Below are 22,929 nucleotides of genomic sequence, written 5' to 3' on the forward strand. Positions count from 1 at the left end.
TATATCAGCATAAATCAAAAATAGTATACGATGTTTTGCTTTGCATGTACACAATATAAAACATGAACTTTGATACTGCGGTATTTGAACCTCCTGACACACTTTATGGGTCAGATATCATTGAACCTTAACACGCGATAAAGGACTATGACCTTTGTGTAGATAATTATATTATAGGAACTGTTTATACTAACTTGATTCACGTTCACTGTGTTCGAGATAACTTTTGTAAACAACGTTTTATTTCCACCTACAGGTAAGTGTTTATATGAACTATATCAATACAGTTATCTTATCCCAAAGTACAACACATATCTTCGTAATAACAATTTTACTTTATTAATCCAGCTAGAATTGATAAATGCATCTTCGTGGATCTGGCGAAAGTACAGGCGACATTGAAAAGAATGAATATCCATACTACATTATGCTAATAAAAAGAACATCAGTTTATAACATATGGCTTTAGTTTACCTTTACTAGAGACATCGTCGAAACCGTACGATGCGCTAACAGGTTGTCATTTTAATTTACAACATCTGTCACAGTTTATTTATCTAAACTTAACCCGGGGAAAAGTCCTTGTAAAATTTAATTATTTTTTTTAAATCACAAGACCTTCTTTAAATTGTTAATGAATTTATTGATCTAAAACCTGTCATCCTTCAATCCGGGACTCATACTATAAGATGATTGTAAAAATACTTTCTTTTTCAGAGTATTAGCGCCCCCCCCCCCCCCCCCCCCCCCCCCCCCCCTCGTTGGTCAAATCGCGCACCCCACTCATTCTATTCCGATCCCCCTTCTATCAAAGTTTGACCAAAGTGCACACAGCCCGCCTCCCCCCCCCCCCCTTTCTAATCCCCCCCCCCCCCCCTCCCCGACCTTCTATTTGATACACTATGTTATTGTCTACCTTGAAACTTTAAAAACATTTATTTGAAATGTAAATTCACAACCTTGCAAAACAGTGCTATGAGACTGTTTAAGTACACTGGAAATAAAGACAAACGGGGATGTCAATTTCAAAGCATTGAAAACCAAATTATTCTATCAACGTCAAGAAAATACGGCAAAAAGGAAAATGTCGCCTATTTTGACAAGAATGCTATTCGGAAAGAAATTAGAAATATGTTTTTAATAGTTACGGAGAAAATATCATAACAGTAAATAGACATTTGAAACAAAACAGAAAAAAGTTTTAAAAAAGAAATTGACGTAGCTAATGAGCACTTCAACATCATAATGAAATGTGGCGCACATATTTTGTTGTTCTACCAAACCAGACTTTCAATTCTAAAAAGTAGAGAAACAGCCTCAAAACTGGCCGAAGGAGTCCCACATCTTCACAGAAGTTCAACTTAATATATTGATTGGAGTTTGAACGCAGAGAGAAATGGCTTAAGGGACACAAGCAGACATTGAAAATTTTAACACTTGACGCCATCGATTTTGATATTACATAATATGATCTTCATAGGCCATGACATTGTACCATAAAGCATCTGAAAGTTGACATTAATAACTGTAAAAGTTTTTAAATAGCACAAATAATCAAATGCTTAATCTGTGTTGTTGTTTTTTTTTTTCAAATTGGAAAAATTATTTTTGTTGGTCGAGCACATATTTGCAGGTCTGATAAGGGCTTGTTTTAACAGAGTTGTAATGGACAGAATTTTGCGTTGGCTTGAGAGTCATTACAACAATAAACCATGGTTATCAGACCTGCAAGTAAGTGCGCGTTGGTCGTGGGTGTATGGAATAAACATGCAAATCATCAGTGCCATACAACAGAACATTCTAGAGAGAAGAATCTCTAAACTTGGATATGAATTATGAAACGGACTATACTCTAAAGGTAAGTACCTATTCCCAACGGTAGACAGCAATTTGGTTAAAATCTGTAGACAAGTTTTGTGGGGCTAATGATTCCTTTTGATAAAACACCCGAAGCTCACTTTTCAATTTATCCGATTCTAAAAATGGATATTTATGGACTGGATTCGTAATGTGCTACCAAACGGTCGGTGCAGTTATGGAGTCAATTGCACCAATTATTGTTCAAAGTACATCAAGTAAACCACAATAAATGAAAATCACTGTTATGATTGAACAAAAACAAAACGTCAATCGGACGAAGGGTAATTTCAAAACTTACGAAGCGTAATAAAAAGTAAATAGCCCCATTCCAGTTCGGAAATCAAACAAGACACCGTGCAAGGTCTCTCTCTCTCTCTCTCTCTCTCTCTCTCTCTCTCTCTCTCTCTCTCTCTGTATGTGTGTGAATGTGTGCATGTGTGTGTTTGTATGCGTGCATGTGATGTCAAACACATTTATACACGCGAAGATCAAATAGCATCACTATCAAGAATTGTATTGCTTAATTCGTTCACATTCCTTCGTGTCAATTTTTGCACCAATAATAATAATAATAATAATAATAATAATAATAATAAAATAATAATAATAATAATAATAATAATAATAATAATAATAATAATAATAATAATAATGAGGATGTTGATGATGATGCTGATGATGATGATGATGATGATGATGATGATGATGATGATGATGATGATGATGATGAATGATGATAATAAAATAATGATAAATACAATAGGAAAAAAATTACTATATTCAATAATCACAACAAAGAGAGAGAGAGAGAGAGAGAGAGAGAGAGAGAGAGAGAGAGAGAGAGAGAAAGAGAGAGAGAGAGGGGGGGGGGGAAGAGAGACACATGAACTTGTTAATAATCGTGATTTTGATAGTAGTTAAGATGGTCGAAGTTACCATACTATGACGTAAATGGACTAACATTAGCTATTTTTCCCCAGTCCACCGGAGTTGGAGCGAAAATTTCTCAGCACCTGAGGCGGGTTTGACCCATTTTCTCAGGTCATCAATGTGGCAACACTAAAAGTAATGGCCATAACGGGAGTCGAAAAAATGATGTTCCATGTGACTCACTCACTTAAAATCCAGTCATTTCACCGCGCAGCGATGACGCATAACGTGACACAGGGGCGCTTTTAAGAACAAGTAGGCTATCCCTGATTTTACTGTTTTGAGAAAATCAACATTGAATATTTTGATCCCATAAAATGTCCAATTACTCAATATTCAATAGTTTTTTTTTCAAAACTTTCTGTGTGGAATGATAATTGCACTTTAAGATGATAGTCATTAAAGAAAACAACAAATACATCACAGAATTGTCTTATTTTATTAAAACAAATGGGCTGGCCAAGTTGTTCATATTTAAATAGCATCACTGAGTCACTGAGCAAAGAATTTACATTATAATATGGGCTATTCCACCCAACTTGCACATCGGCCATCCTTAGTTAAATGGGCTATCCCATCTTACACGTGGACATGTCTGTTACGAAATAATAACACTGACAAATGAAATGCAAAACATTATCTGATATGATGGCATTGTTGTTTGGTGGGGAGTTTTCTTCATTCAGTCGTGAATTCGACATGTCTCGTGTTGAAGCCATGTTTGAAGGGTTAGCCCGCTTACACTTATGTACACATTGTGTTTTCGGTTAAAACACAAAGCAGTTTATACCGATAACGAAGCAAATAACGAAATTGATGATCGAAACCTTTTCAGGGGGTTGGGCAACGCCCACTTTTGACCCCTATGTAATTATTTTAAAAAACGAAAAATCTGGGATAGCCCACTTGTCCTTAAAAACGTCCAGTTGTCGATACTCAAAGGATTGTGTGAATCGGGGTAGAAGGCGTTGTGACAGAAAGGGAGAATATTTCGTTCTGTTGACTGTTGACAAAAAGCGGAAATGCCTTTTCTCATTTAAAAAAAAGAAGAAGCTGTAATCCGCTTTAAGAAGATGGATGCGGTGCCAGGCACCATTCGAACCAACCGAGCCAAGCCCCCAAATAGCACTCCATCGGGAAAAATTAATGGTTTTACAACATTAGCATAATATAACGATAGTTTGACAAACTTGTAGCCCATTTAAGTTTAATATTTAACAAATAATACCCCTTTCATCATTACGGGTGACTTCCATTTACATATGAATGGCTCATCATGCTCTGATGCCACGGAGATGAAAACATTGAGACACTCAATCTGATTCACCTAATTGATTGACAAATCAACCCACAAAACGTGACATTGTTTATATCTACTTATACAATAGAAAGAGAGAAAGACAGTCTACCCAAGGATATAAAAAAATCCTCAACATTGATTTTCAAAAACGAACACTATGTTTACTATGTATCCACAGTGTTCCATAAACAAAAAATGGATAGCGGACCCCTTACTGTTTGTTTGTGTTTTGCTAATGCTATCGAATGTGTCGTTCCCTTAAACGAGATTGCTGGAGGCCATGTATTCGGACCCCAACAGGTAGGTATTATTTTTTTATGTGTGTTATTTGTTGGTTAGTAGTATTGTTTTGTTTTGTTTTCTTTCTTTTTTGTTTTGTTTTGTTTGTTTGTTTGTATCTTGGTTTGCTTTGTTTTGTCTTTTTATGGGGGGGGGGGGGGGGTGATTTGTTTTACTTTAGTTCTTGTTTTTGTTTTACATTATCTCAAAAAGAAAAGTCATCGTTTCGGTGCAATAATAAATAGTATTTCATCAGAACGACCTCACAAGAAAACAGTTGCGGTACTGTTGTTATCATAAATTTCTAATATGTGAGTGTCCTTATCGACAAGGTACATTATTAGTATCAGTGATTATGACATTTCGGAATGAGACGAATTAACACCCTTCATTCCAGCCCCACCAACACCCATGTCACCAAAAATGGAGTGGTATTATATCGTTCTCCTTCTAGAACAGGAACTTGAGTACCCATCATAACTAATTTAATACATACCTAATATGAAGAACCTCCAGTTCGTAGACGACATCAAGTAACGAAGCATTCCAAGAGCTCACAGAATGCCAAGGGCAGCACTTAGGTAGGGCACGGAATGGAAATTAGTAAAGAATAGAACAAGACACTAGTTAACAGCACAAAGGACAAGACATCGCGTAATATAATAGAAAAGATAAGATAAGATATACTTTATTGATCCTTGTGTGGAAATTATAATTATGTATCACAACACAATTCAATAATATATAAAAGAAATATCAAATGTTAATAAATTAAGTATATAAAAATAAAATGAGGTGACACACTAACATCAGTTAGTCGGTCAACTCATGAAGTAAAAATCAGAATTTCAGTGGCCAGTACCTATAGGTAGTTAAGGCATATAGTAGTAGTTGAAGTAGAGTAGTAGTAGTAGTAGTAGTAGTAGTAGTAGTAGTAGTAGTAGTAGTAGTAGCAGTAGTAGTAGTAGTAGTAGTAGTAGTAGTAGTAGTAGTAGTAGTGGTAGTTAGTAGTAGTGTAGTAGTAGTGTATAGTAGTAGTAGTTAGTAGTAGTAGTAGTAGTAGTAGTAGTAGTAGTAGTAGTAGTAGTAGTAGTAGTAGTAGTCGTCGTCGTAATAATAACAATAATAATAATAATGATAATAATAATAATAATAATATATAATAATAATAATAATAATAGTAGTAGTAGTAGTAGTAGTAGTAGAAGTAGTAGTAGTAGTAGTAGCAGTAGTTGTAGTTGTGGTAGTAGTAGTAGTAGTAGTAGTAGTAGTAGTAGTAGTAGTAGTAGTAGTAGTAGTAGTAGTAGTTGTAGTAGTAATGACTTACTTGACTTAAGACCTTTCGCTTCCTATTCATCCGATCGGGATGCCTCGGCTGCCTCTCTAATAATCTGTCATTTCCTTCCACAGTTCACTGTGTTTTGCTGTGGATGCTAATTTCATAAGATCTTCCTTTGATTTTAATTCTTTGTTATTTTGAAGGCGTTTTAGGTCTTTATTCAGGACAGTGTGAATTGACGTGGTAGTAGTAGCAGCAGCAGCAGCAGCAGCAGCAGTAGTAGTAGTAGTAGTAGTAGTAGTAGTAGTAGTAGTAGTAGTAGTAGTAGTAGTAGTAGTAGTAGTAGTAGTAGTAGTGGTGGTAGCTTAGATATTAAGTTTCAATCATAGTGTGTTCCCATGACGGAAAGAAAGGCCCGAAACATGGTATGGTCTGCTTTCTCCCACTATATGTGACTCATTGTGCCACTCTAGTTTTATGGGGTGTAAAGCTAGTATCTATCGTAAAGGGATTATTATAACGTTAAATCAAAAAGGAAGGCGAACTCATTCCCCTCAATAAATAAACAAAAACTTTACCAAGGATTTATATTTCTGACTATAAATTCAATTTCTGTCTCAACCCGACATTGCACCGGTTTGTATGTATTTTACTGGGGGTCCGATAGCTCAGTTGGCAGAGCACTCGCTTCACAAGCAAAGGGACCAAGATCAATCCCGGATGAAGTCGAGATTTTTTCCGACCCTCCTGTCAACCCAACAATAAATGGGTAGCTGGGTCTATTAGATCTGGCGGAAAGTACTTTGCGATAGACTAGCGTCCTATCCAAAGGGTAGCAAGCCATTGCTTTTGTCCGTTTCACACTATAGAAACCGGGATAAACCATGGGTCTTACAGCTCTAAAGGAAGGTATTTTACTGCTTATGCTAACTACTGATTCTTAGCACCTTGGCATTCTTGCCTGATAAGCTATCAAAATAATGCAATCCACCATCCTTACTATTAGTACCTAATGATGTGATGATATTTATCGATATCTTTATTTCCATGTTATTTTATCCCAGCACCTAAAACTGTACTTGCATGGCCAAAACAAAGAAATCCTCAATGACCTTGTCTTGTCCACTCAAGATTCGTGTTATCATCTTGTGGATGGTGAGTTCCCTCAATATCGCATTGCAAAATTCCTGCTGGAAAATGGTGTGCTATTTTACTTATAAAGTCCTGCTCTTAGCCCCCCCCCCCCCCCCCCCAAAAAAAAAAAAAAAAAAAAAAAACAAAAAAAAACAAAAAAAAAAATAAAAAAAAAAATTAAAAAAAAAAAAATAACCAAAACAAAACCAGCAACAAAAACACTCAACTCCTTTATCATTGACAGAGGAGGCTATGGATTTTTACATGTCAGTCACTTTGAATTGAAATGTTTCCCTTGAAATATTATGGTCCCAAGTCTAAGGAGTTTATCTGAACAAACTCCTCTATACGTACTTCTTTTATGCTCACGAGGATTCAAAATAAACAATTACGTATGTTATTAAGTACATCAACATAATGCTATTTCCTTTTATTTACTCCACAGAAGTTTATATTGCCCATAACACCTTAGAAGAATTTGACGTCGCAGCTGTATTTCTACCTCAAAGCAGTCCTTCCGTCAGAAATCCACTGTCGTCCGATGGCCTTCCATCTTTCAAATTACAAGAGTCATGTCATTTGAACTCAAATTTACTACCAAGTTATATTTTAAGCGTTTCAGCTTTCCTGAAAGACAAGCTAAGTGACAAATCAAAGGTGATTTTTTTTCGCTGCTCACGGCGTTGGTACACACGGTTACAAGCGTGGTTTAACATTCAAAGATAATTACATATTATTACCCCCCCCCCCCCTCTCCCCACCCTAATTCAATATGTGCCTAGATTCTAGACGTAACAATCATCCCACCTCTGCCACTTCCTTGCGCTACATCGATAACTTCACTTACCGCCAAATTAATGGTGAACATGAATTCAAATTTATTAGTTATTCATTGAATCACCTTCGTGCATCTTTCATGTTCACAGAACCAGAATTAAATTTAAGATTTTAATGGAGCAGATTCCATATAAAATTTTAATTGCAAACTGATGCGTTTAACCCTGTAAAAAATCATGGATCGAAAATCACGGCAATTGAGATATTTCGTTTACAGTTTACATGTTTAAATAGATATGACCTTAAATATTCATGTATGGTGCTCACACTTGTAGTATTATAATTCGTAGTAGTAGTAGTAGTAGTAGTAGTAGTAGTAGTAGTAGTAGTAGTAGTAGTAGTAGTAGTAGTAGAAGTAGAAGTAGTAGTAGTAGTAGTAGTAGTAGTAGTAGTAGTAGTAGTAGTAGTAGTAGTAGTAGTAGTAGTAGTAGCCGCCTTTGTCATAGTAGTAGTGGTAGTTGTAGTAGTAGTGGTGGTGGTGGTCGTGGAAGTAATAGTAGTAGTAACAGTAACAGTGTAATATTAGTAGTGGTCGTCGTCGTAGTAGTAAGTAGTATTAGCAGTAGTATTGTAGTAGTAGTTCAAGTTCAGCGTCTTTATCTGCAAAGGCAGCAACTTCCTAATGGTGCTCGCGCTATGTTATGACGATGGACCCAATCCGCAAATTCTTTACTGCACTCGTCCACCGTCGCAAACCCGCTCGGAAGTTTCGTCACAACACACCGGTCAACTAGATGCTCTGCGGTTTCGGGTTCTTTCGCCACATCGGGTACATGTTGGACAGGAGGAAATTACTCACTGATGAAGCGATGTTGTCCTTACCAGCAGGGGCGGTTGCTGGCTGATTATTTAAGGCGGCATGGATCGAAAACATTCTCTCACCGTACTCAGGTGTAAAATGATTACCTGACCGGTTTTGAAGGAAAATGTTATCTCGCCCAACAGGCATCATGTCTCGTCTTCATGTTGCTATTGGTTTAGGAGCCCTTTTTAAGTGTCTTGAGCTCACTCAGTGGATATTGCGCAAAATCAATGAGTTTTTCTTTTTTTTTTTAGAATGTGTGTATATTGGGTGTAAAAAAAAAAGGAGAAGGGCAAGTGTGGTTTGAATTTTAAAGATATGTACTCACGTAACTGGCATTTACGTTGGGCATATATTATGTAAAAGAGGTCCATTTGTCGATTTTCCTCTAGAGAAAAAAATTGTATATCACCCAATCATTGCAGTATGTGGATCCTTTCATAGTTGTTTCGGTATGGATTGCGATACACGTCGTTTCATTGAGATTTGTGAATATCATTAAAAGAAAAAAAAAGAACAACATGACACCAGCAATTAGACTGTCATATAAAATGTCTTCCTTCGAATATCAACTGTGATAACAGTCATTAATAGAAGCAATAGAAAATCCAACCCAAATGCACTACTTATCTACTCCAAAGACAATAACAATAACATTACAAGTTGAACTGCTGTGTGTGTCGGGTTAATGGACTGGGATTTTTATTTATAGCATCATGGGGCTCTACTCGGTGAATGATTTGTGTAATATTCGTATTGATGATTAAAATCCATTTCAGCAAAACGAATAGCATAAGATCGATATTTATCGACATTTTCTTAATCCGTATAGTCTGATTACAACAAACCTGTTCTTCCAATGATAAAACTGATATGGTTTTGATTTCTCCCAAGTCAGACCCCAAGGTGTGCAAAACTAAATTTGCCGGCCTGACCTAGTTATTTTAGCATAAAGAGTATCAGTTGTTTGTGGTGGGAAGTGGATAACCGTGGTTTTAAAACAGAAGAAAACAGTCTTTTATATAAAATACTTGGGGGGCCTGTTGACTTTTTGGCTCATGGTAGCCCCATGCCCCACCCTCAGCTCATTGTCGCACGTCATCTCGCGTGGGACAAGAAAAAGAGAGCCATCTGTGATGACGCACAACCTTCGTACAGTAGGTACAGGTACCTATCATGGCTAGTAAGACAGGAGAGATGTGCGAGTGTTTAGCAGAAAGCAGCATATGCAAAAATTGAGACGAAAAGCAGTATCTGCTAAATTTGAAAAATATAGGGCGGCACAAAACAACTTCGCTCAATAGACCGACCGCCAGTGTTTACCAGGTTCTCGACCGAAGCCGATTCGCTACTACCCAGTGTCTCCTCTTACTGATGGAGAGGCCTGACAACTTCTTGTCTAGTTTCGAGGAGTGTATGTCCCCACCCTCTCGAGGGACTGAATTCGTCCGAACCGACTTCCATCTCGTATATATGCATCTCTGTCCGTAGTCAGGTAATCTGCGTACAAGGGTTGCCGGGACTTAATTCGGCTCGAAACGGGGGGCTCCGTCCATTAAGGCAGCAGCCTCTTATGGTTCTCACACTACTATGTTATGACGATCGACCCAATCAACAAAGTCCTGTCCGCATTCGTGCACCGTCGCGACGCCCGATAGCATCGTCACAAAAACACCGTTCAACTAGATGCTCTGCCGAATTACCCATCACTGCAGATTTCATACAATTATGTGGTGACTTTCTCCCTTATTGTGTTACTGAGTTGAAAGATAAATGTTTAATAGTTGATCAAATTTGGTGGCGGTGGTAATATCTAGGATTTCTGGTGGGATAGTGTTCCATTCCTTGATGGCTCTTGGGAAGAAGCTGTTTTCATATGTGTTGGAATTGTGAACTTACTGCTATGATCATTTCTTGTGAATGTACAGTGTTGTTTTGTAAAATCTGCGGTTTTGTTGGAATGTAATGTCATGTGGAGAAGTTGGAGCGTTTTTCTTTCCGCCTAATCTCCAGTGTTTTCCACTCCAATAATTTTAGGGCCTCGGTAACGCATCCTGGTTCGCACAAGTAATTGTTGGTGACAAACCTCGAAGTTGCCCTTTTGAACTTGTTCGATTTTCTTGATGTGGTCTTGCTTATAAGGATCCCACATTGTGCACCTGTATTCCAATACGGGCCTGACTAAAGCATTGTCTGCCTGTTCTTTCACCTTTAGGGGGCACTGGTACAGGTTTCGCCTCAGGAAGCCAAGGGTACGATTTGCTTTTGCCCCCATATTATCAATATGTTGGTCCCATTTCAGTGTTGGTAGTCATAATTAATATGTTGGGGTTTTTTTTTTGTAATTGATATTGCATAGCATTTCTCAGGGGTGGAATTTCATCTGCCAGGTTTATGCCAATGATAGGAGTGAGTCAAGATCATTCTGTAATATGTCAAATGACTCGAAATAAGAGGCTATCATGGGTGAACAGTTGAGCTTATTGAGTTGATATGTTTTTTCTTAAGCCGTTAATGAATGTTAGAAAGCAGAGCGGTCCAAGGACAGTTCCTTGAGGTACCCCCGATAAAATTTTGCATTTCTCACATCTATGTCCATCCAGGACGACTCCCTGAGTTCTATCGCAGAGCCAGTCTTCAAGCCAAGAAAATAGTTTTTGATCCTTCTGTTTTGAGTCGCTTTCTTCATCAATGGTCTTTTTGGGGAATTACATTTATTTCCCCGGCAATCCATTTGGAATCATATTTCCATTTCATAGAATACCAGTAACTATATCCGTCACTGCATGTAGCCAGATACTCATTTACACCTCAGTCGAGTGGGGTATGTTTGTCAAGTGCCCTATCCAAGGACACACCATCGGGACCAGAATGTTGGAAGATCACTCTCACCCATCTAGCCACTGAACGTGCTTAACATTACTGGACTCGTCTCGAGACGAGATACAGTACCGCTGTGCCACCAAGCCATAGAAGTAGCAGTAGTAGTAGTTGTTGTTGTAGTAGTATAGTAGTGGTATAGTATTAGTAGTAGAGTAGTAGTAGTAGTAGTAGTAGTAGTAGTAGTAGTAGTAGTAGTAGTAGTAGTAGTAGTAGTAGTAGTAGTAGAAGTAGTAGTGATGCTGATCTTGTTTTCCAAAGATTCAAATTACTGACATGTCATGTGCATCATAGATGTCTATATTTGGATGGATGACTGTGGTGGGCATCAACTTATTATTCATATTGTGTATAATAAAACCTGGTGGAAACGACTTCCTGTTATCTGAGGTTTATTTATTGTGATTATCACTCCAGGTCTTGCTCTTAGGGCCCAAGGCCAATGTTGCAGCGACTCTCCTGTCTCGTAGACTTCAGTGTGTGGGAGGAAACCAACTCTTGGCTTTTCCAACTCATCAGGTCTGTCTATCAAAGTGTATAATTACATTATGGTACATCGTATTGAGATAGATCTTTAAAAAAAAAGTTTTAACAATCAAACGTAACCATTTAACTCGATGAATTAAATCCTTACTTTGAAGTAACTGTTCCTTTCAAATTGGTTGAAAACGGCATGTATTTTTAAACGATAAAGAAATGCATTTCTTTTTTAAACAGAAAGAAGAGAAAAGGAAACTGTGATGAAGACTTACATGATTTGTTTATTACTAAATGTCCTTTACTTCAGTAAAATAAATCAAATGTAAAACATTTTTAAATATATTGAATTCAATGTATAGAAAACAGTTTGCCTTCATTCAAGGATGCTTATCTCAATAGCTTGAAAGTAGTTAATAGGACAAAAAAATAAACAACACAAATAATTGGATAAATTATAATTCAAATAGTATTTTTCTTCTACAGAATACTAAAGCAGAAAAAAATCACACGGGAAGCCAGTATAAAACGGCACACAACTTGTGTTACATAGTTTCAAAATGGTGGGCAGGCACAGAGGTAATTATGCAGAGAATAAAAAAATAATGCTAAATACAAATGAATACACGATCTTAGGATGAATTAGGCGTGATGTATTAAGGGCAAAAGGTCAATCCCTTAATTTTTCATAACTCATACACATACCGTTCACTTTATTTCCACTTTCTTTTTCATCTATTCAAGGCATGTTCTGTTTCAACTGACATGTACATATGTGTATACCTGGCATCTGAACTCAATTATGGGCCTAGTTTAAAATCGTTGTAATGAACAATATTTTGAGATTTCCATTCCAACAATGAGCCCATAATAAATTGGGTTATCAGTCCGGGCAAATAAGTGCACGTCGGTTTCAACACGGGATGCAAATGTTTCAATTTAAGTTAACCCTTCTAATCTAAAAAATATATAATAATTTTTAAATACAAGAGTTTTGATATTATAAGAAATGGAATCCAAATATCTTTATCAAAACATTGTTTTCATAATTTGGGATAACCCATCTGCTGCTTCTCTATGAAATAAGACATGCAACATAATTTATCATGATATTCCAAACTAAACTGTTGATTTCAAGTTGATGTTAAAACTCCTTATTATAAAATATAAGAGTGTCAAAATAAAATTATACATTAAAAGAAAAGATTCTTAATTCTGCATGATAATTTAAATGCTATCCCGAATAGTAAATCAAGTGATTTAGTAAGCCTAACTATGGACACCAGCAAGCCCTTGACCTCATAAGACTTGCAAAACCTTCATCACATTGCACACATAACGCTAACAAAGTTAGGAGGGAATGGATGCTCCAGATATATTTAAAACCTTGACATTTCCTCGTTTTCATTATAATCAATGACAATCATATCCGAAAGCTTGATTCGGCTCTGAAGGCATATGAAACAAGTTTTTATTTCATAAAGTATTGGTTGTTATGAGGACTCTTAAATGTCTATTACTGCTTACTATAGATAAGTATGGGAGTCTCGACAGCTCAGTTGGTAGAGCACTCGCTTCACATGTAAAGGTACAGAGATCAATCCCGGGCGCAGTCGAGATTTTTTTCTGACCCCCATGTCCTCCCAGCAGTTATTGGGTAACTGGGTCTGTTTGATCTGGTGGAAAGTACTTTGTTTTGTTTGTTTTTAAGGGTTTTACGGCGCTTGCAACACATTTAGGTTATATCAGCGCCAGTAAAAAGGAAGAAAATGGGATAGTAAAAAGTTCTAGAATTACAATTAAAGCACCCAAGAGAAAGTAAGACAAAGGGGAATGGGAACAAATAGGGATCAGATGTAGATTCCAAGAGCATGCCACCAATGTACTTAGTTTGAGATCACCTATGTCTCATCCGGACACAAGCACAAAATCCAACAAAGAGGAATACACTCAAATGCTTACATTATACATTAAAAATAACCAATATAATAATACATAACAGAGAGATGATTTACAAGGAAAAAAATATCATCTCCCAAAACAATAACTATGCATTTGACTGTTTCCCTCTCAGCCAGGACTCTGACGAGGGCCCGGAAAAAACCAAGTAATCTCATTCCAAGACAAAGACAGAAAGCTTGTTGGATAAGATATAAGGGGATAGAAGACACAGTATGTACCTCCCTGCCCGCTATGGGAGGTCAGGATCCCCACCCAGGGAAAGTACTTTGCGATAGACTAGCGTATTATCCAAAGGATAGCAAGCACTTGCTGTTTCCCGTTTCATGCTATAGAAACCGGGATAAACTCTGGCTCCATGGGCCTCAAGGCTCTGAAGGACTACTTTACTGCATAGATAAGTATACCTCCGCAACTGAGTTGAGTGGTATAATGTGTGTAAATTACCTACCCCAAGGGATCAGTGTTTTATGATCATTGTCACTCATCTGGTCTCTAATCACACTAAATATCTTTTGATATTGTAACAAGATACACATACCATTCGCAACCCATGACACTGGAATATAAAATCACATGTTATCTATTCATCTACTTTACCCTCTTTTTATAAAATTCAAGTTCAAAGAGTCAAATTTGATGTACCTATAACAAATTCACCATATGATTTTGGGCCCCAGTAGGAGTATAATTTTTGTTTTTGTTAAGGAACATAAATTTAAATAAAACTGTTTGTTATCAAAACTAATATACCGTCAAATTGGACATTGGTTCAAAGGAAAACTTTTGTCTCTTTGGCTTTGGACTAATTCATGTTTAATTATTTCTGTGGCATTTTTTCGATTTATAAAAAATCAAGTCTTTTTACAAGAAAAACAATTGTAACAAGTCTGGGAACAGTAAAATTTTTTTCTTCTAAATTCAAATATCAAAAGAAGCAAAGTTTCCCATAGAAGCTTACTTACCCCACGTGACAGTATGATATATGTATGACATAAATGTTCAGAACAAAAGATTTATTTTATTCATCAGGATACATCAGAGAAATTAGACGCTGGAGTTCAGTTTTTCTACAACAGACGTTCCATTCCAATCCAAGAAAAAGGTGTGTTTTTCAGTGTACCTGTCAATATTGTTGGAGAGAAAATGTTTAAAATTGACCCTGTTTGTCGTATTGATGCTGTTGAGCTCAATAAAGAAGTTCAAGACACAGAGAATGCATTTTGTGAAATGAAAGATATGGTGAAAACAGAATATAAAAATAGTAATGTAAACATTTTTTACGCTCAACTCTGAGACAACTATACATATATATATTAAAGGGATGAAATTTATAAAGAAGAACTTATATCAATTCTGCCAGCACCATTATTAAATTAACCTTGTGTTATTTCTATTGCATATAAGTATATTTGCAATAAATTAAATTCAACCAACAAAAGAGGCTTTGTTATATTTTTGTTAATAATCTCTTTCTATGTTTTGTTTGTCTTTGAAAAGTTTAACAGGGCTTGCAACACACACACAGGTCAGATAAAAATGAGATCATGAGTAGATGTTTCAAACAAAAATCACCGCACCATCTGGATCTTCATCTTCTTCCTGCATATCTGCAAACCAGACTTTGGTGTGCATGTTGCTGTCTCTCAACTATTTAAGGTTTTCAAAGCTAACAACATCCACAGGCAGGCTGTTACAAATTCTAATTGTTTATGGAAAAAAAACGACTGTTCAAGGCATTGCACTTTGAGTGTGGAATTTGGAATCTGTGTCCTCTGGTTTTCTCCGTGTTGTTGCAGGTTCAAGGTCGTGGGAAACTTCAATCAACTTATGTAGCTATTGAATGGTATAGTGAAAGTGAAAAATTATTTGTATTATTTTAGAATTGCAGTTGGAAGACTTGGCGTTCCTTTGATGAGTGACTTTTGCACATATGTGTCTATAACTTTATCCATCTACTTATATAGTATTTATTATGTTTAAAGGGCGATAAAAGACCATCTGACCTACTAGGCACTACTTTATAATTTAACTAACAATACTTAATGAATTCATCATATAAATTATATCAAAGGCATAAGACATAAAACCGATATATGACTATAATGGAAAAAGAATCCCCTCTCATTTTTTATCATCTTTTTAAAAAATTACATTGTAAGTTGTGGTCATATTACATCCTTAAAATTAAAAGTCCAACTATAAACAGTTTTTGAACACTTCAAAGGTCACTGCTCTTGTCATATATTCATTCTCATTCTCGTTGGATGCAATGTAGCAAGGGCAAGCCAATCAAAATAGAGCGATGTTAGCTCTGAAAAGAGCTGGTAATGATATCTCTAAAAAGAGCCTTTATGTATGACTCAGAAAAATAGTTTTTAATGCGTCATCAAATTAAGCGTCCTGGATTAAAACAAATGTTAAATAGAGAGATAAGAATGGAACCAAGATGAAAACATTGAGTTATCCAACGTACACTGTTTAAAAAAAAATTACCTTTTGATGGAAAGCTCAGTTTTACAGTTATTGTTGGCTATAAAACAATGGAAGTATTAAGTCAGTACCAAATTTTGGATACTGAATAAGGGTAAAAATTGTTATTATAAATTTATTATTATTATCCATTCATTCAAATAATCTCACTTCACTATCTAACCCCTGGGTCCATATTAACTAAATAATCAGATAATGTCTTTATAGCTTGTTTAATCTTTGCACCATCAGCATCATCGGGCTCTAATCTAATAAACTCTTTAAAATGGAAGACTGTTTTCCTGACAAGATCTAGTTGATCTATCGATGTGTTAGCTCGTGTGAGTCTCTCACAGGTGATGGCATAGTTCCTGTGCCAGTATGCTGGGTAATCTGAAGCACTTTCAATAGCTCTGGTATAAAGCTGACAGAAAGAACAAAGGGAGAGAATAAAATAAATTGTTAATACTTTTTTAAAACTATTAAATAATCACCTTTGTATTCGTTCATGATACAGATTTTAAAAAAGATTTTCGTGGTTTATATAACATGTGATTATTACTCTTAGGATTCAGAATCATATCGTTGACAAAGGGGAATGGTTCAAATAGGGAACAGATGTAGATTCCAAGAGCACACTATCAATGTACTTAGTTTGAGATCACCTAAATGTCTCACCCAGACACCAGCACAAGATCCCTGTAAGAGGAATACACTCAAATGCTTACATTATATTCAATATAACAATTCATAACAGAGTGATGATTAACAAGGAAAAAAATATCATCCCCCAAAACCAACTATACTTTTGACTGTTTCCCTCTCAACCAGGGCCCCGAAAAAAAACAAGTAATCTCATTCCAGACAAAGATCTCATTCCAAGACAAAGACAGAAAGCAAGTTGGACAACGGATATACAGGGATAGAAGACAGTAAATACCTCCCTGCCCACTATGGGAGGTCAGGAACCCCACCCAAACAAAAGGTTAAAAGAACACAAAATCCTTAGAATTATACATTCTGGCATCAACCTTCGTTTTTAATAAGTTTTAATGACTTAGAGTTAGAAATGCTCATGAACCTCTGAAATTGGAGCCAAAATTTCGTAATTCTAGGAAGTTTTCGTAGTAGTAGGCAGGTCTGTTGACTACAAGAAAGAAAAAAAAATACATTCATAACTACTTACAATTATGAAAATGTTACTCTAATCATTAATTCATAGTCTTTATTCTTACTGCAAATTTAAAATAGATAAATTACAGAGGGAAAGAGTTATATATCTTATGAAACAAATAATAATAACAACAACAACAATAATGATAATAATGATAATAATAATAATAATAATAATAATAATAATAATAATAATAATAATAATAATAATAATAATAATAATAATAATAACAATAATATTGAATGAATATGGCTGCGATAGAGTGTGTGTCGTGCTATTTGTCATTCGTCGATTATTATGTTGTATTACAAGCTGTTTAATTAAAACATCATCTTAACACAAAAATCTTTCCAAATGAGCACCACAATTAGTGGAGATAATCAAATCAAAGTATCATTAATCTATCGCAAATAAATTACCTCATAAGACTTCAGAAGAAGCTCTTTAAACATATTACTTCCTTCTGCAAATGATGAACTTATCTCCAACAAAAATAAGGGCAGAGCAGTTCTGTAACAAATGGCAAATTTTGTAACTTTATAAGCAAAATACAAAATAAATATTAACTTAGTAAAAATTTATAAACTTCAACACTCAGGCATACTTTTTTTTCTTCGTCAACAGACAAACACTTAAATCTAAATTCACTAGATTGAATAATTGAATTCCCTACAAAATACATTTAAAAAGATATTTTATTTGCTTCATTGAACTACTCTATTGATGGTGTGCACTGAAGTGAAGTACTCAACAGTTGTGCCCATCAGATTAATCATACCAACACACAAATTTATATGCTTATATAAAATGTTTATAGTATTTTAAAGAGATTTTAGAAAGAACTAACTGGCATTGTAAAAGCAATGACAAAGAGCCCAAATATGTCAAATCCTTCATTCAACTAGTGACAACGGCTGCTCATAAGCATATAAATAATGAGGGAAACTATGACTTAAAATAATTAAGCCTGGTCATCAACTAGATAAACAGCATTGACATAACAAATTGCTTTTAGTGTGTCATGCTTCAATTATAGTCAGATTTTTAATAAGTGGCACATGTTTTTCTTCTTTTTCTCAGCTGTCCCTCAATGCACAGCTGCAAAAGTTTGTATGAACCTCTGAATCAATTTGTCTTAATTAAGAAATAATTTTTTCATGAATCTGAAAACAACAGGGAAGGATTACACTTATTACAGCTATATCAAAATCGATAACTGGGAAGGATCGGAACTCATTCATGATTTACAGTATCAAATGAATTTTCCGCTTATCCATTATGAAGGAATTTGTTAAAATGGAATGTTTGGTTAATTGAAACTTAAATGATATATATACAGTATCTGAGCATAAAAGAACAAATGGCGATCCTTAACTCTCAGACATTTACATTTTATAACTATCAATACAAATTATTGATGAATACAAATGAAAGTGAATATTACGCACTTCCAACATTATTTTGATTGCAAAATTTTGAGAAATCACTTGTATTTATGCCAAAGAGGGTTACATAAACTTGATGTAGACTGGTCAAAAGTAGAAATTCATCAATTTATGATGCAGTGTTTCCACAAATATGTACATGTGTTCAACAATAATGACAACTACAACAACAACAACAAAGACATACTAGACACATCAATCATCACATTCTGATAATGAAGATGATGAAAAGGAGGAACGGAGTGCCTTTGGCAAGATTTCGTGGCATCACTCTATCCAATGAAGTGTAATTTTCCTCCAGTTTGTGAAGGTTGGAGCATGCCTTTTCCCCAGTATCCCTTGTTATATCACCATTTATTCCTCGTCAGTGAGAGTAAATTTGGTGTTCCTCTTTTCAATCTTTCCATTTACTTGGGTCCAAATGAGCTCAATTGGATTGCGCTGACAGTAATATGGGGGTAGTCATGCAACTTCATGTCAAAACTCCTTGATTAGACAGTCTGCTTTGGAAACTGTTTCTGGTTTGTTTCTCATCACTAAGGAGTATAGTTAGGCATTTGATAAATGGTCAGAATATGTAGTGCTGTCTAATTGAAGCCATGCAACCATATCAGCTTTTATAGTTGCCGAAGTTGGAGCCTTGAAGTAATCATGGGCCACTGAATGGTAGCGTTGTCCAAAACAATACAGCTGGGTGCTTCGAGGAAAGGCAGCAAACGGTTCTTTAGCCAGTCTTCAAGCACCTCTGAATTGGTTTCAGAATGATAGTCTCTACCTTCCAGATGATGCAGAGAAGAAAAAATGGCATGGCATCCTTCTAAATATCCAGCATCTTCATCACCTGCAGGAATAACAATGATCCTCTATCCAGAACCCATGGGCCTTTTTCAACCCGAATTATCAGACATCCATTCTTTTGTCGGATGTGTGTTTACGTTCACCCAGCTCCATACATCTGTGGATGATATCCATATCAAAGTCGTCTAGGATTCCTTTCCTACCACATCATTCCACTCTGGTTATCTCTCAGTTGTATTTCAATAACCATCTTCTCTGGGTTTATTGTGAAATTCCAATTCCATAGCCGTCCTCTGTAACGGCTTGTTGATAGATACAATAAGACTTTTCTCCACAGCTTTATGAGAGTGGGGCCAACATATCGTATCGTATTGTTTAAAACATATGTTTTAATATTGTTTAAAAACATATGTTTTAAAAGACTTTAAATGCTCTGTGAAACGTTCGAGCATTGACACAACTTTTCAAAGTTATATAAGCAGCATTCATTGTTATTTTGACAATAGTAAGTATTTAATCAGTATTTCAAATGATTTAAAGAGATTTCATATCAGTCTTCGGTAATTGTGACATGATGTAGATAATATGCAATAAATCATATATTCAAAATTTAATGCAAACTACATAGGTTGTAAGTTTATTTTTTTAAAAATAAAAATTCCCTTTCTTCATCCCCATGGCGAAATTTGTCTTTAGGGTCTATTCCAAGGGAAGTCTGGAATTACCCAAGCGGCAGCCGCAGAGCAGTGCCGCAACGCTGCGGGTGATCGAACTCGGTACCTTTTGGGAATGAAGCAAAGACTGTACCGCTGAGCCATGCTGTCCCAGCTGTTATAACAGTTAAAGCAAATTGTTTTTATTCGGAAACAAGAATGATGTGAACTCATAATCACTAGTCGGAACGATCGTGTCAGCATGAGATTAAAAAAAAAAATTTGATGAATTCATCTTATAATTTTTGGTGTGTAACTTTGTTACATATTTAACAGTGTAAAATCTCTAATTTTATGACAGCGGTTTTAGAGTAGTTTTTATTGCTCTTAAAGAAGAAAACTTTATTGATATGGTATTAACACGGTCCAAAATATCAGTTAAGAAAAATTGATTCAGAGGTTGACACAAATATTTACAACTTTTGATAGAGGGATAGCTGAGAAAAACCAGAGAAACATGCGCCATTAATAAAAAATCTGACTATAATAAACGTTCAATTCCCACTTTTTTAAAATTAGTTTTTTTCTTGCTTTAAAGAAGTAGCTGATGGTGAAAACATGGACCAAAAAGATTATCATTTTATTCCTCTGGTTACGAAAATTTACTTACTTAGCTCTCCACATCTCAGAATTGGCCACATATTCCCATGATCCATCATCTGGCCTGCCACATAAAAAATTTCAATCAAAAATTTGGTAAAAATATATCTTAACCAAAAGTGAACAAAAAAAAAATTGAATACACTAATAAACTAATCATAGGTAAATATACTACAAACCATCACTATTCAAAGTGAAGAAGAGCATTTGGGCTCAAAATCCTTCTTCAGCCAATAATGAAAACATTTAAAATGCTTATCCATCATGAAAAATCCAGATAGATGATGGAGCGCAGAGCAAGGAAATACGATGGCACTAGAGCTTGAAAGGACAGACATTGAAATAATGGATAAACCTTTGTGTGTAAAGACAAATGGAATAAGAATTACAGATCAACATTGTGTGCAGTCTAAATGATCGTAGTGGAAAATGTCTTGAATTAATCCAATAGGGCAGTGAAATCACAAATGCCAGTGTCAGTGAGGGCAGTGGTGATATCTAACAAATCTATCTCGAAAGTGGAAATCTCAAAGATGTACTGATTAGAAATTGGAAGGTGTTCATCACGTACATATATTCATCAAGTTCAGGGCGTATCAGTTTGTCTATGTGCCTTTTATACAGCTGAGGCATACAAGTAGGTTCTATGTACTGCAAAGCAAATGTCTCTTCCAGGTTACCAATAAAGAGGTTGGCATACAAGGGATCCATCTTAGTTCTCATAGCAAAAACCTAAGAGCTGATGAAAATATTCTTCATTAAATTCAAAGGTGTTGAGCACAAATTCAGTGAGACGGACGACTGCATCAATGCTGATACCAGGTATGAGGTATCAATCCATAAAGAGAGAAATTGCTTGGAGTCCATCCAAATGGGGAATACAAGTGTACAGTGTACACATCTGTGGTGAAAATGAGCTAAGAGCTAAGAAGTAGATGTAACTGAAGAGCGTGGTTAGTGTCTTTAATGCCGAAAGATAGAGACGGGATGATTTGTTGGAAAATAGTGTACAGGGACTGTGAAATCTCTGTGGGACATGAGATGGCAGAGACAATGGATCAACCCATGTCTGTGAAAGCTTTCATCTTGTAGATCTTGGGCAATCTGTAAAAGCAAAGGTTACCTTAGTCGCTTGAGTCCAGCTTCAACACATATGCTCACTGTGGGAGATCCTGTCTCAGTATTAGTGAATGGAATGTCCGGTGGTCTTGTTTGTTGTTATTAATAATGGAGTCAGATGTAACCTTTTCATTAAACAAACACAACCATTTGGGGATGCTAATTTTTAGTTTCCTTTATTGCCATCATATTTCTCAGCTAGTTATGCTGATACATTTCAACCGTCGTTCTGGATTTTCAATGTTTTAACTATTTTTGTTCTTGGCTGAAGAAGGATTTTGAACCTAAAACAAACTGTGGTTAGCATTTTTTTTTTTTAATGTTATATTAATTTTTGCACATTACTTTTTTACAAACCACCACTTTTAAATTTCGAATTTCGAAATTTTGCTATTTGTAGATATTTGTTTTTTAAAAAAATCTTTAATTTTTTTCCATGCCATCTACAGCAATACCCGTTTCAGTTGCACCAGTCTATTAGATAATATATTTACAGGAACACACTTCTTGTTTTTAGTTTAATGAAACAAAAGACATACTCATGAGTCCATTTATAAGGCCAATTATCTGTAAACAAAGCTGCCTTCTTCGACAGCTTGTTGAGATTCAGTGAGTCACCTTTCCTGACAAGTTGCCAACAAACACCAAAAGGTCTTAAAGTGTAGTCCTCCTGCCAAGAGGACTCGTATTCTTGTACACCAATGCAAGCAAAGATGGGATGACTGAAAATAATAATTAAAAAGTTCATATTTTGCCCTTGCAACTTTAGAAAATAAATTAAGATAATCAACTTAGGAATTGTCTACCCCAAATTATTTGCAATAAGTGTAAATTAAACCCAGCAACCCATTCATTCATTATTGACAAAATT

At 35.6% G+C, this 22,929-nt stretch overlaps 2 protein-coding genes across 6 annotated transcripts in view; one reads left to right on the forward strand and one right to left on the reverse strand.

Annotated features, from left to right (window-relative positions):
* Positions 1–145: 145 nt before the first annotated feature.
* LOC144957080 (uncharacterized) lies at positions 146–15,033 on the forward strand. Of its 5 annotated transcripts, none has more exons than XM_078888055.1 (7): positions 146–256; positions 4,269–4,390; positions 6,713–6,803; positions 7,228–7,439; positions 11,719–11,820; positions 12,265–12,357; positions 14,770–15,033. In XM_078888055.1, exons 2-7 carry the CDS (start codon positions 4,286–4,288, stop codon positions 15,031–15,033), a joined length of 867 nt encoding a protein of 288 aa, XP_078744181.1. In that variant the 5' UTR covers positions 146–256; positions 4,269–4,285. The 5 variants fall into 5 exon arrangements, with proteins under 5 accessions (XP_078744181.1, XP_078744186.1, XP_078744194.1 ...); XM_078888060.1 differs by lacking the exon at positions 146–256 and adding an exon at positions 381–516; XM_078888068.1 differs by lacking the exon at positions 146–256 and adding an exon at positions 1,797–1,858.
* LOC144957060 (protein O-mannosyl-transferase TMEM260-like) overlaps positions 12,045–22,929 on the reverse strand; it is a 36,321-nt gene continuing 25,436 nt past the window's right edge. The window contains 4 exon segments of the mRNA XM_078888027.1: positions 12,045–16,633; positions 17,803–17,893; positions 20,950–21,003; positions 22,598–22,780. Of these exon segments, the coding sequence (XP_078744153.1) occupies positions 16,385–16,633; positions 17,803–17,893; positions 20,950–21,003; positions 22,598–22,780 (577 nt within the window). The 3' untranslated portion in view covers positions 12,045–16,384.

Source organism: Berghia stephanieae, chromosome 1 (genome assembly GCF_034508935.2).
Source record: "Berghia stephanieae isolate SIO BIC M18660-M18661 chromosome 1, UCSD_Bste_1.3, whole genome shotgun sequence".
Classification (NCBI taxonomy): domain Eukaryota; kingdom Metazoa; phylum Mollusca; class Gastropoda; order Nudibranchia; family Aeolidiidae; genus Berghia; species Berghia stephanieae.